Consider the following 14,329-nt stretch of genomic DNA (forward strand, 5'->3'; position numbering starts at 1 on the left):
CTGTGCTTAACGCTGCCCGAGACGGGTTTAAAGAAATACAAACAAGCCATAGTGTTTTTCCAGAATGATAATGTGTGGAGCCAAACCTTTCTTTAGCACTGACAGCACTGTGGAGAGGTAGGGTCTGGCTATGCGAGACTACTGAAAGGCAAACTGAATTTAATCCTTATTTGTAGGCACACACAAATATACTCTTGATTTATTTAGATTTTTTAAGTGCGTGAGTATTATTTTAATTTTTCTGTTTTAATTACCTGTTTTACATGTGTTTTATTCTGTAAAGCAGGGATTCTCAAAGTGGGGTCAATGGCACTCTGGCGAAATAATTTGCTATAAATTATAACCGTGCTGTATTATTAAAAAGTACATATCTACAGATGGGGACCATTTGCACCAATAAAACAAGCATATTGTGTCTATTTCTCCCACCCACGTTAGCTTTGAGCCAATGGAAACTCATGATTATGACACATCACGTCAATATGTCATGAATCAGTCCCTTCACTAAGGGCACAACGAACCGTTCCTGCTGCTGCTTAACTTAGCTTATTAGCCAGCTGGAGAAATATTTGAGTCAATCCATATCGTCAAGTGACGCTAAGCCCAAAATAACTAAATTGAGAAAATATGACAACAGTTACATCGAGCGACCAAAATGTGTCTTGTGTCTTCAGGTGCTAATGAACCAAGCCATGAAGCTGGCCAAGCTAAAGTGACATCTTATTACAAAGCACCCAGAATATCAGGGCAAAACAAAGTGGTGACATGATTTAAATTGAATGCATTTCTGTTTATAATTTTTGAGAACCCCCGGTGTAAAGCATGTTGTACTTAAAGGAAGGCACCATTTCAAGTTGTAAATGTATGAGACAAGCCAAAGTTGATGAGGGCCTTTCCTCCAGCTTTAATACACTGCTGAACAACAACAAAAGAAACCAATCTCCCGTCTCCGACAACAGAGAGCATAGAGCCATTATTGATCAACTGCTCCGTGGCTTTTTTTTTAAGCCGACAAGTCATTTGCAGTGTTCGATTGGATTCATTTGCCTTCAAAACACAGACTAATAACCAAAATATGTAGAGTTGCAGGGGGATCAAACACATGTTCTGCCGAGGATCTTTAGTTTAGAGGCGGAAGAGGGGAAATTGTGGGTTTTAAAAGGATTCCATTACTGAAGCAAACAACTTAAAGTACCATGACAACCCCCTAAACACCAGACAAACACGAATGCCACAGAAGCAGAGCTGTAATTGCGCAGCAGTTTTTACAGACCTATCTATATAAGTAATCATTCTCTTCTCTCGGACCTCTTCAAGCTGGCGAGGAGGTCAGACAGTCGTGTTTAGCAGTCGCTCAACAGCTTACGTCTAACTGAGGGTCCCATTTCATAGAGTCAGCACGGCAAAGGTGTCTGTGGGTTGGTGCATGTGTGTATTTTCACTCCTAAGCATTTCTTACTACCCAGTGACCTGCCCGCAACCCGCCCGGGCATTTAACAGTTGGCAAATAAAAATATACAGGGACTTAAAGTAGAGACAGAGACGCACTTAAAAGACATGTCACCCTGTCCTATCGGATGCCTGAAGGTCAACAGAAATGACACGCTGATCCGTCAGTCAGCCGCCTATCAATGTGCGCGCGTGAGCGTGTGCTCGGGAAAGAAGCGGAGCCACAGATAGCATTTAATTGAAGGTTGAAGTTATCAGATAGCCTGCGACTCAGCTGTCAGTCAAGATGCAGTCACCACGGTGACGCTTCACAGCGCTCTGCACCACTGACGACATCAGGAAATGGCTGACTTTGAAGAACGGTGAGGGAGCGGGCAGACAGACACACACACACACACACACACACAGACAGAATGATTGAGACACACAAACACATTTACAGCCAGATGTGGGGCACACAGGCAAGTACACACAGGCCAGACGAGGGACACACTTAAGGGAATTAGAGTAGAGGCGTGCTGGCAAGGCAAGTTATTTTGGTAGAATTGACATGCTGCACTGCATCCAGGCACCAGGAAAATCTAATTATCCAGTGGTGAAACCAGAGCAGGGGACACGTAGGTGAGACAGAGAAAGCCCCGTGCAGAGAGTGTGACCTCGGCATAAGGATGTGGCGGGTAAAGGTAAGTGGGAGTTATGTTTTTGAATCAACGTGGAAGCTGAGAGGCAGAAAGTGGATGGCGGGTGTCCCCAAAATGACAAGGGGAGTGTGGAAAGAAGAAAATAGTATGAACGATGACATCAAATCTTCCATGGCAGGGGAGTTGTTGCCAAGAACACAAAACAGAAGCTCGGACCATCACTACCTGCTTTCTTTGAAGAACTTAGAATTGCGTCAACGAGAGACACACAAGCGCGCACACAGACATATGCCTTTTCGACAGGGGTAATCTGGGAAATCAGACGGAGATGTGAGAGGAGGGGAAATATTCCCCAGTCTAATAATCATCATTACAGTTTCCTCCCCTTTTAGCAGTGGGCAGATGGGGATAGGAAGTTACACTTTTCATCCCTTCCTTCATCAGTTCTTTCCTCTTCCTTTTCACACCAATCCTACATCATCTCCCCTCCTCTTACCCCACAACTAAACGATTCCAGTTTTTATCCTCCTCGAAAAACACTAGAGATACTGTAGCTCGCTCTGTGTTTGCTTTCGAGTCAGTTGAACACACAGTAACACTTTATCTGCCAGTGTCTGCTGTTCAAATGATGAAATCCCAAATTTCATTCCCTCTCTGCTCACCCCAACAGCATAAAATTGCAAAAGAGCAACGACAGCAGCAGTGGAAACAAAAAAGGAGTAGGCAAAAAGGATTGCACTGCATAATTTATTACAAGTTACACCGGATTCAAATTGGACGCAGAAGTGCCGCAAAAATGCTGCGATTTTCAGAGAAGCGATGCCTTTCCTGTCCTTTCGGCGCCCATGTAAACCAATAGGGCTGTTCACAAAGGACGTGCCTCGGAGCTCCGCAGCCGGCTCATGATAGTTTCTGGTGTCTGGTCTATAAAACACACTGATAATCTACTATAAACTATATAAATGATATATTATACATGATGTAAATGATCTGATAAGATGATGAAATATGCATCCCACGCATACTTTTGATTCCCTCCCTTGACTTAAACATTGCTTTCCTAACTTTGTAAAACAAAATGTGACAAATAAATACATATACATATATATATATATATATATATATATATATATGCATTTACTGAATTGTAATTTATTCATACACTAGCAACTTGGTTAAAAATCTTCAAAATGAACAGGAATTACAATTCAAGTGGAAACCTTGTTAATGCAGCAACAAATTGGTCTATAAAGTATACGGTATATAAACATAGAATTGAACTGAATAGATTGGCTCCATTGTCACCAGCCATTGTCACCAGCTATACGAGTCAGTATCGGTGCATCCCTAGTTGCACTGGTAGAATTCAAATACTTTTGACTAGGAAAAAGGTCAGTATAATTCTAAAAGGTACATTATGTGCATGTAATTGTGGAAGCAATAACAGTTTTGGCACATAAACTCTGTTCCAAACAGGAGAGGTAGGAATTGAAAACATAATTCAATTTAGACCTGCTGCTGATTTCCCCTGGTTCCAATCATCATGTCCATATATAAAAAAGTTTGTCTGACATTTTCCTCTTTTCCCGCAGACTAAATCTCAATCTTCCATCACCATGAATGTGTTTTTGCACATCCTTTATGTGTGTGTGTTATTGTGTCTATAAATTAGTGCCTACTAAGGTCATCAGTGAGTCATCTCGGCCACCAGGGGGAAGCCTAATTAATTTAGTAGCTTTCCCTGTAGCTCGTAAACACAATTCTGAGTTACAGCAGAGCACAGTGCAGCGTAGCACGGTAAGCAAAGGGAACGCAGGGGTCATCCGAGGATGCCACACTTTTAATAGTTTGTGTGTGTCACTGAGCGCGTGAGAGTCATGCCACTAGTGTCTTTTACAGACACAGGTGGCACCGACTGCTCCACACATTTTCACAGACCTCCCTTACTCTCCTATAATGGTCATTTAAAGGGTTAGCACAAAACCCATACAATGTAATGTATGTATTTATAATATCACAAAAGGTATGGATGCACAGGTTAAACTATACTTTCCTATGAAATACCTTTTTTTGTAGAATGTAATGAGAATTAAACATAATAATGAAGCGATTAGCAAACAAAAGCAGCACCAAGTGCAAGTGTATGATCCTCCCAGCTAATTAGGAGACAGCCCAAGGACCTGAAGTCGTGGCACTAGAGATGAAAGGTGACAGACTGTGTTGTGGTTGGTTGCTTCAGCTTGAGTTCAGAGGCTGGGTCTGGTCTGAGGGACAGCTGGAGCTGAGCTGATCCCAGCCAGTCTCTGGTGCCCTTTATCAATCCTGTCAGGGGGAAAATGCAATCCACGCCTGGCTGAGCCTTGCCCTGCTCGACAGTGTCTCTTATCCGTCGTCACCTCCCTCCATTCATTTCCTCACTGCAAGCTGCCGGGATTACGAAGAGAAACGTTGCTCCTCAAGACGTGACACAACCATTCATGTGGGCGCCGAAGATTACCATGAGGACAGGAATGTGGCTGACTGGTCAAAACCTTAAACACACTTACATGGCTCTACATATAGTAAACGCATACACATCTGTCCTGCTGCCACCATCCTCCTCATCTCTCTACAACCAGCATGATAGCTCCATCGTGTACTATTCTTTCCCAGCTGTGTGCGCGCATGTAAATATGTATGTCCTTCCCATCCCAGAAAAGGCCATCCACGCCACAGCTCTAACCAATGCGAGTGGCAAGTCCAAACTATTTTCCATCTCCTTCCATCTGAATATTTATGGAATTGCACTTCACTTTTCATGACACTCCGCCTCTCAATCCCCTCCTTATCTCCCTCTCAGCACTAATCTACCGCTGAGTCGGCCCATAAACACCCCAACATGCCATGTTTTACTGACACCAGGACCAATTTAGACTGCCACCTGATATAGCTTTAACGGTAGTCCATTAACAACTTGGGATAACGTGCTTTGAGTCCAGCAACTGTTGTTTAACAAACTAACAAAACAATCAAGATAGTCAAGAGGTGTGTGTGTTTACAGACTGAGCAGAAATGAGAGGAAAGAAGACAGAACTAAGAGTGGATTGCTCTACGGAGTGAGCGAGAATGTACAACATGAAGAATGAGAGAAAGCGGGTTTGTCCTCAGCGCTGACAGATTGCTGAACTATCGGCAGCTGTCAGTCCAGGGACGACACGCCACAAAGACGCATGGCCAAAGGCGAGAGGACAAGCTACATCTTGTTTTTCTTACAACACTCAGATTGAAGAAGAAAACCAAACAATTTATGCCTATAGACGTAACATATCAATTTTATGCGCCTCTGAATTCTTTTCTTTTTTACATTTTTCTCAAGACTCTATTTGTATGGGTTCCAGTGTAAAGGACTTTGCACACGTCTGTATTTTTGTCCAAAATTGACACACTTTTAAAAGTAATTATTACACGGCTTTGTTGAATGCTCAAGTCTGATCAATCTACGGTCTGTTATTTCTTTATAGCAGACCGTTGTTATGTATAACAGACCATTGCAATGGGCGCAGTTCTGATGTCGGACTCTGGCGGACAGTTTTGTGTCAAATTATTGATTTCTTAAGTAAGTAGCAGCGTAACGCGCATCACCCTGAAGGGTTTTATTTCACAACAGTGACCCGCTAGCTGTACATTATTCCCTTACATACTACCTCACGTTGTGTCAATCACGTCTACACACCGACTCCAAAACGTTCAGCCGTCATTAAGGTTTTCCGAACAGGTTCGATTTTCTACTTTTTTTCACATGTCAAAAGCCAAAAAAGGGTTTGTTTGACCACTCAGAGCCACCGTCTGTGCAAACATCATCATCCACAATGGCATCTGATAAACCGATTCATCATCTCCCAGCACAAAGCACTTTACGATACAGAAATAAAAGAATACAGAGATGAGGAATTTAAAGATAGATTGAGTCAGGTGATTGCAGAACAGCTTGGAATCGGGGATTGGTCGCAAAACAAAGGATGTATGAAAGATTGGACATCTGTGTTTGTGCTCTAAGCAGCTAAACGATAGCTTCTTGCTAATGTCATTCATTCATTAGCCCTGTTTGGGACTAGTGCTATCCATTGCACCCACGTAATTAATTCAGTTTTCGGACTCAGTGTGCAAAATGTCTGTGCGCAACGTTTTCATCAGATGACAGATTAAAAAAACGCATATGGAAAATATTTTGTATTTGAACTTGGTGTGCAAAGTTCTAAAACAATTAAGGCAAATGCATCAACATTATTGGCACTGTGATGCAGCTGCAATAGTGTGAGGTGAGTAAAGCAGCTACTTACATCAGGGTACTCTTTGACAGGCACAAACAGTTTTTCTTGCAGGTGGACGATGGGTCCGATAGGCTCAGGCAGCTCCAGAGGGTGTCTGTCCACAAGGCCATTCACTGTGTCACTGTACATGTCTTTACGCACTCTGTTGATCTCTGAAACACACAAACAGGAACACTGTGGTAAGCAACTGAATAACAAGAGCACAATCAAACAGGTTTTTTTTTTATTCTGTATTTGATATATCACTGTCATATTGATTTTGACTTCTGGGCAAAGGCTTAATGTAGCACATAAATCTCTTTTGTAAAACAGAAAAACAACAGAAATGTGTCAATTGCCTTAAGTATTGTTTGTCTTTTATAGACAAACAAGTGTGTAAGTTTGTTTTGGAGAGTACTTCGCAAAAAAATTAGCATAGCCTGCAAGTGTAAAAATGTATGACAGCTGAGCATGGATGCTTCCGAATACCTGCAGGATAAAGCATTTTTTCTACTCCGACGAAAAACTGTGAATGTGTGTTTGTGTGCGAGTTCTTCTATATGCCCGAGACAAAAGTTAAGCGCTGCATTATTTAGAGGTTAAGGCCACCGTCTTTCCTTTCTGCCTGGTACTCCCCCGTGGCTGTTCTCTAATAGAGCAGCCTGTGCGAGCGGCTGGGCAGGTGCGGAGGAGAGACGCAGGGAATCGCTCAGGTATATGCCTTCAGATCTGATCCCTCTGTCAGATAAAACTAATGGACCTCTCTCTCGCTCTCTCTCTTTCTCTCTCTCTTTCTCTCCCTCTCTCTTTCTCACACACACACACACACACTGCCAACAGAGACGTCCGCTCCAGCTCTCACACACACGTGCTCAGCTCTAATTCACGCGCACCCCCTTTGACTGCCTCCGTAGCTCATACAAATTCACACAGCAGAAAACGCTGTGCAGGTTGAGAAAAGGCATTCATTCATCCTGCACATCCAGTGTGTGTGTGTGTGTGTGTGTGTGTGTGTGTGTGTGTGTGTGTGTGTGTGTGTGTGTGTGTCACACAGTTGGATGCGGATCGAGGTTTGCAGTTGTAACACCCGTTAATAGCGGCCATACACTGTTCGCACTTTGTAACTTCCCACGTTTGCCATCATTACACAAACAGTCATTGCTGAACCAAAAGGTTAATCAGTAGTAAAGGGGGAGGAGAAACAGAGGCATCTATAAAGTAGGGCTGGGAAATATATCAATATTATGATATGAGACTTGATATCGTCTTCGATTTTGGATATCGTAATATGGCATAAGTGTTGTCTTTTCCTTGTTTTAAAGGCTGCATTACAGTAAAGTGATGTATTTTTTGTATCATAGATGTATTACTTACCAGACTGTTCTAGCTGTTCTATTATTTGCCTTTACCCACGATCAAATTTTGATTAATTGTGCAGCCCTAATATCCCCATTACTGATGATTGTTTTAAAAAAAAATCCCACTCTGTAAATATTTTGTAAAAGCACCAGTAGTCAACCCTTTAACTAGCGCTGCACAATTAATCACAATTTTAAGGAAATTGCAATATGGCCTACTGCAAATTACAAATCGCAGGATTTTAAATAGTTGCGATATTTGTTTTTTAAATTAAATATTGTTGTGTTGCAGAGATGTCCTGGCCTACACATCATATTTTACAGACTTAAGAAAACATCTGTGTTTGGTACAGATCCCCACAAAAATCCCACAATGATCATTTTAATATGTTTTTCAATGAAAATGAGAATAATAATGTCAAAATTATTTCGCAATATCGATATCAAGGTATTTGGTCATTTGGTATATTTCATTTTCTCCATATTGCCCAACCCTACTGCAAAGACAAGTCCTTTGTGTAACAGCTGAAACAAAGTGGTAGGGCCGATGAGACCTTAAGGAATGAGGTGTGTGAGGTGGAGTGGGGGCGGGGTGTTTGGCACTATTTCCATCTCTCATGAGACTTTGGAGCAGTTGGGAGCTCTATATTAAACTCTAGCAGGGGAACCTGACACTCAACTATAGATGCCCTCAGTAAACCCGGCCTGACCTCTAAGCCTTAACCGTACGCTGGAGCTAAACTGGAAGGTGGATCAAACTTGCATAATTAGTTAGGGGTGGGGGAAAACGTTGATGCAGCATAGTATCACGATAACTTGTGTGACAATATTGTATCAATAAACAGACATCAAGTATCTTTTATAATATAATCTATTAACATATTAACATATTAACAATGGGGTCAGTCTTAAAGCTAAGAGTGAAGATACTGGTATCATATGAAGCTAGAAAAACTAAGGATTCGATCCATCATGTTAGCTTGTCGGGAAAAACACTTAAAAAGTGCTCCTAAGTTTCTCTAAATGTTGGCAAGGAAAAACTGGCATAGCCATGTTCAAAGGGATCCCTTGACCTCTGACCGCAAGATATGTGAATGAAAACTCTGAGATGAACAGAGTGAAAACAGCAGCTTATTAGATAAAACAGATGTTGACTAACTGCATCATCTGCAGTTGAAAAAAGGTAATAAATCGCAATATATCTTATCACAACATTCAGCATATCACAAAATGTGTAAATGGCAATAAGATCGTATCGTGACTTAAGTATCATGATAATATCACAATGTGGGGCCTCTGGTGATTTAGTGTAGTACTCGTCTTTGTTTTAAGTTAGAATAAGAGTACACTTTTAAAAATGCAAAAAGAGATAAAAAATAAGACACAGGATTTAGCCATGGAATCAATTTGCGGGGATTTCCTGTTGAGCTGAGAAGGGTTTTCTCTGGATACTGCCAATGACAGACTGACACATGTGTGATTGATGGGCTCACGGACACTGACAATCATACACGTAAACATCTGGCCTGCAGCTGCGTGGACAACACCTGCGGGACACATCGGAACCGTACAAAACAAGCCAGGGGACTCGGCCCAGAGTGACTCCTTCCTCAACAACATGACCTCAGCACTCTGTGGTCCACACAGATACTCCCAGTAGTCCCTAAAGATGAATTCATCCTCATGGTATCCAGCCCAGAAGACAGATTACATCAGTCCTAACCGACACCAGAGGCTTCGGGCCACATCCCGGCTTTGAGTGTGAGCGGAGGGGCTTGGCAGTGACACATCCTACAGGGAGGAGATCAGGGCTGCATTACACAGGGAGTAATGGGAATATGAAAAACAGGACAGTTAACTACACACGATTGTGTGTTGTGTGTCCAAAAGAACCATCAAGCCTATAAAACACAAACATGAGGGCTTAGTGGATAAAGAGAGCAGTATTTCAACCACAAGGTCATAAGTTGAATCTTCCTGATGGATATGCAAATCTATCCACAGTTAGTATTTCTAGAAAAGATGATCACTACTATAAAAATGAAACGCTCCTTATTATACTAAATCTTGCTTGCTGTGTCTGTCTCTTCAAGCTAACATTAATAAACAGAGGAGCCATTTAACAGACCACTGGTGGGCTAAGCATGTGTGTAGGAGCCATCAATGACGACTAAAGAGGAGCCAACGCTCTGTAGGTTAGAAAATCATTTCTCTACACACAGCAAAAGCAAATATACGGTGTGCTATTTGCAGCCTCCGATGCATCCGAGAACAGCCATCCTTTAGATGAAGAGAAAATAAAAAAAAAGAAGTGTGCACATGTGACAATGCTGCCCAACAACCAGCAGCAGCAGCAGCACCCCTCCTCTTTCTCATTCTATTTCCTCTCGCTGAAATGCCACATTAACATAAGGGGGCCGTGCTGGGCCATCAGTGGAGACGTGCGGCATTTGACAACCTCTAATTTCAGTGTGGCAAGTCTTTTCTGAAGCGCTGCGCTCATCTGAAAATTACCCCCTGCCTCGCACGACCGACAAAATCATTTGTCTAGCTGTCCACCCAGGCAGAAAAGGCTTTTGTAAGAAAGACACAAGTGAGGGAGACTGAGGATCACCATCTTATAAAGAAACAGGAAAAAGAGAACAACAATCAGCAGGCGTAAGAGAAGGGTATGCTATCAAAAATGAGATTTTCTTGAACTTTGGCATTAGATGGCAAAATGTATTTGTTTAACAGCTATATATGAGGGGCAGTAACGGATCCCCTCTTACTCCACTTCAGCCGTCTCTCAGATCAGCCAGTGTTTCATCCAAAAAACCTGACTCAGCAAACCAAACCCATAAACAGCACTTTGTGTCAGAGCTGTCCATTTACCTGTGGAGTGTGTCTGCATACACACACACACACACACACACAGGAAGAGATTATAATATCTCTGTTTAGCGTTTTACCCAGACATCTGTCAGGAAGAAACCAAAATCAACCTTGAGAGTAGTTGGAGGGCAGAAGGTTTGATGAGGCAGAGACAGAGGAAAGAGGGTGAATTATAACCACAGTGCTGAGCAGGCAGAGTGCAGTTGTACTTGACTGACACGGCTCTTTTCTGCCTCAATGTAAGTTAAAAACACATTTCATTTTATCCTTTGCTTCTTTTTTTTTTGTTCCTCTCGAAATCTGCCCTTTCTTCTCATCTGCCCTTTTTTAAGCTCAAGTAAAGAGACGATTTTTCTCCTCGTCTTATTGGTGACTGGAGGGGAGAGAGGAGTACCCAAAAGGAAGGATATGGTAGAGGGCAATGGCAGGTGGAGGGGTTTTTTGAGAGGCAGTGGACTGAGGAATATGGGAGAGGAAGTGGCTGTAAGTCGAGAGCCAAGAATCAACGTGTCGTCTGGTGGGTGGATGTTAAGTGTGAAAGTTCATTCTTGACCTTGAAAAACCTAGTTTGAAAAGAAACTTAACTCAAGGTCCATTAACTAGCTTTATCTGGAGCTTTCAACCACCTGTCCCTCGGCGGATGGTTGCCAGCTCAGCTGTCTCCATGTGAATACACTATATCCCCCCATACGCCTGTTACCACACGACAAAGGTCTTATACTTTGGTCACATGATGATGACAGCTGAGCTATCTTCACGACAACTGACCAAACGCCATCTGCCAAGGATGTGATATACTGTTTAAAGCTCTTGAAAAAGCTTGTAAGCGAACCTTAAGTTATTTTTTTGGGGTCAAATTTAAGATGCCACCTGAATATTGGCCATGATATAATGGGTCACTTATGAGCAAGTGAATACTTAATAAACACATAATTAAAGACTCTAGGTTTAAGGCAATTAATCGTCTGTAGAATGATGTTCTGATTTAATCAAGACACTAATGGGGTAAACATAGCTAAATTATTAGAATTACAAAAATTAATTTACTGATAAGAAAAATGAAATGTGTTGACATCATGTAATGAAGCTTAAAAGCAGCATGCCAAGCAAATAATCTGCACAATTAGAGCTTTTGCTTAGTTCACACCACTGTCACGATTGGTTCTCTAGGAGGCACACTTTCCACACAAGTGAAAAACACAGAGTGGCATATTGCTTTAAGGTCTTTACGGTTTTACCCACACAAACAATATTAGCCCTCGATAGGGCAAAGAAGAACTAGGCCTAGACTGGAGAGTCATGTGCACAAGGGAGGAAAAGATAGAAGGGACAGAGAAAAACAAATCCATTAAGCGTATCTACTCATCTGAATGAGTGATATTTGACAGACTCGGCCACCGTGAACTCAGCACCATGGGGTAGGAGAGGCTTTTCATTTATTTACCCAGCCTGATGCCAAAAACATGCTCACACGGAAGCAGCACCGGCAGAGGACTGCCCCCTCTTAGTCAATTCGTCGGTATTTTATGCTTTCTTCATGCTGAATGACTCATTTCCGAGAAACTTATGAGCACATCTCTGGTAAACACAAGATTTAAAGTGGTGCTTTTGTCTGAGAAAATAAATTAGGGATGCACCGATCCAACTTTTTCAGTCCCGATAGCGATACCTGGGGCTTTGGGTATCGGCCGATGTGGAGTACCGATCCGATACCAGTGTCCCCATTGAGAGAGGTTGAGAAGGGGAGAGGAAAAGCATAAGGCGAAAGAATGGCCAAATGAGGTAGAAATATTTTTAATGTTGCAGCCCCTCTGTTTTAATGTGATCTACGCTAATGAACGGAAACACAGCATGGGGGCAAATTTCGGGAGCGGAGTAGAGATGAAAGATGAAGCAAAATGTTAGGAGAAAGAGAGAGAGAGAGAAAGATAAAGAAAGAGAGAGAGAGAGCAGAGCAAAATTAAAAGCAATGGAGTAGTCAAGAAGGAGATACTGTAATCAGGTTTAAGACTGGTGAAGATCATTCAGCTAGACCTGCTCCACTAGAGAATGGGAGCGAGTCCATTAAGAGCCCAAAAATAGACCTGCTACATAACTGCTTTGTCCTCTCCCTGTAGCTCACAGCTAAATGTCCTCTGATCATCACGCAGAGCACATCTGTCCATATAAGTGTGAGTGAGGTAGCGTGAGAGAGGGAGAGAGAAAGCAAGAGAGAGAGAGCAAAAGAAATGTAATGGGTGAGTAATCAGTGTGATCAGCTTTGCCTGAGGAAAGCAGCTTTAGATGCCTTGTGATGCCTGGTATTAGGCTGATAATATCTGGCACCTGAAACAGATTGAGACTAACACCAATTAATCTTAGAGCCAAAATGATCAAATGTTCAACTCTGCAGAGAGACTGAATGAGTCCTACCTGTTCAGGGGGATTAAAAAAAACCTGTAGTGTTCAAAATCGTTCCATCTTTTTCTGCTTGCACATGCGTGTATTCTCAATTCATGATTTAAACAGGGGAAGAAGAAAGAAACGGCTCGGAAGCTGAGGCAAATATAGACATAAAAACATAGTGGTCGTGTCAAAAAAACAAAAAACTATAGCAATCACAGCTACACCTAAATGTGCCGGTGCTGAGTGAAACAAGACTCAGGCGAGGAACAAGCCTTTTCACTTTAAAGCTGTGCACTTTAGCAATCACAAAGCCTGGGTACCCGTTGCAAACGAAAGGATTTGGGCGTTTAATGCATTCCTGGCCTTTATTCACGGCACAGACGACTTTATCCAAGACGACACTCCACTTCAACAGTTTAGGGGTTTGGCAGGCCAAGCATATGAAAGACGGAGGTTTCTTTTAAAGCAGGGAGCAGAAATATAGTGTGCATTGGTGGGGGTGACTGAGCCATGAAAACGTATGCATTTCTGGGTCTTATCGTCAACTCGCAGCTGCCTCCTCTCTTCTCCCCCTCCCTCTTTGTGAGGGGAAAAAGTTTCCTTATGCTTCTGTCTTATTTTTACTTCCTAATCTTTGATTTAACAGTAGGCCTACGCTGCACAATCCTTTGATGTTCATGCACAAACTATTCCTGTGCTGTTAATGAGCATGCTGTACTATCAGCGTAGTTAAGAACAGCATGGTTATTTCAGTTCGCACAAGGAAAATAGCAGGTTTAGGTTTGAAATATCCTGTCATTAAGAGTTTGCATTCGGGGAACTGTTGCGTTGGTTCACCATCCTGCAGGGTCCGTACTAGACTTGCATTTGATATAGATATTTTCCAAAGTCAAAGTCCCTAGAAGTGTATGATTCACCTTTTTCCCATGGTCTAGTGTTAAAAAAGTTAACAAAAATCGCAATACTTCTAGAATCGCAATACACATCAAATCTGCACCGAATTATCATGTTAGTATCGAATCAGGAGATAGGTGAATCGTCCCAGCCCTATTTGATATGTGACTTGTTTTCGGTTTTGACGACCCTATGAGCCAAGGAATAATGGGGCAAGTACAAAAGCTTCCCAGTAAATAATAGCAACACTGGACAAGCAGGAGCAGATCGGACTGTGGACCAACATTTTTCAACCCAATTAAGGCGACGTTATGTCTCTGGGAACGGCTACACCAAACACACACCAACTCGTTTGCGAGAGCATTACCCAAGTGTGTCTATTACCTGCAGTAGTCTAAAACACGCTTGGGTGCAAGTGGCTCTCCCCGTGGCATCCGAG

At 42.3% G+C, this 14,329-nt stretch overlaps 1 protein-coding gene across 8 annotated transcripts in view; it reads right to left on the reverse strand.

Moving 5' to 3' along the window:
• qkia (QKI, KH domain containing, RNA binding a) overlaps positions 1 to 14,329 on the reverse strand; it is an 85,232-nt gene that overhangs the window by 49,216 nt on the left and 21,687 nt on the right. For all 8 annotated transcript variants that reach the window (XM_074659856.1, XM_074659854.1, XM_074659860.1 and 5 more), the window contains exon 2: positions 6,410 to 6,552. In XM_074659856.1, coding sequence (XP_074515957.1) covers positions 6,410 to 6,552 — 143 coding nt within the window. The remainder of the gene's footprint in view (positions 1 to 6,409; positions 6,553 to 14,329) is intronic.

Source organism: Sebastes fasciatus, chromosome 15 (genome assembly GCF_043250625.1).
Source record: "Sebastes fasciatus isolate fSebFas1 chromosome 15, fSebFas1.pri, whole genome shotgun sequence".
Lineage (NCBI taxonomy): Eukaryota > Metazoa > Chordata > Actinopteri > Perciformes > Sebastidae > Sebastes > Sebastes fasciatus.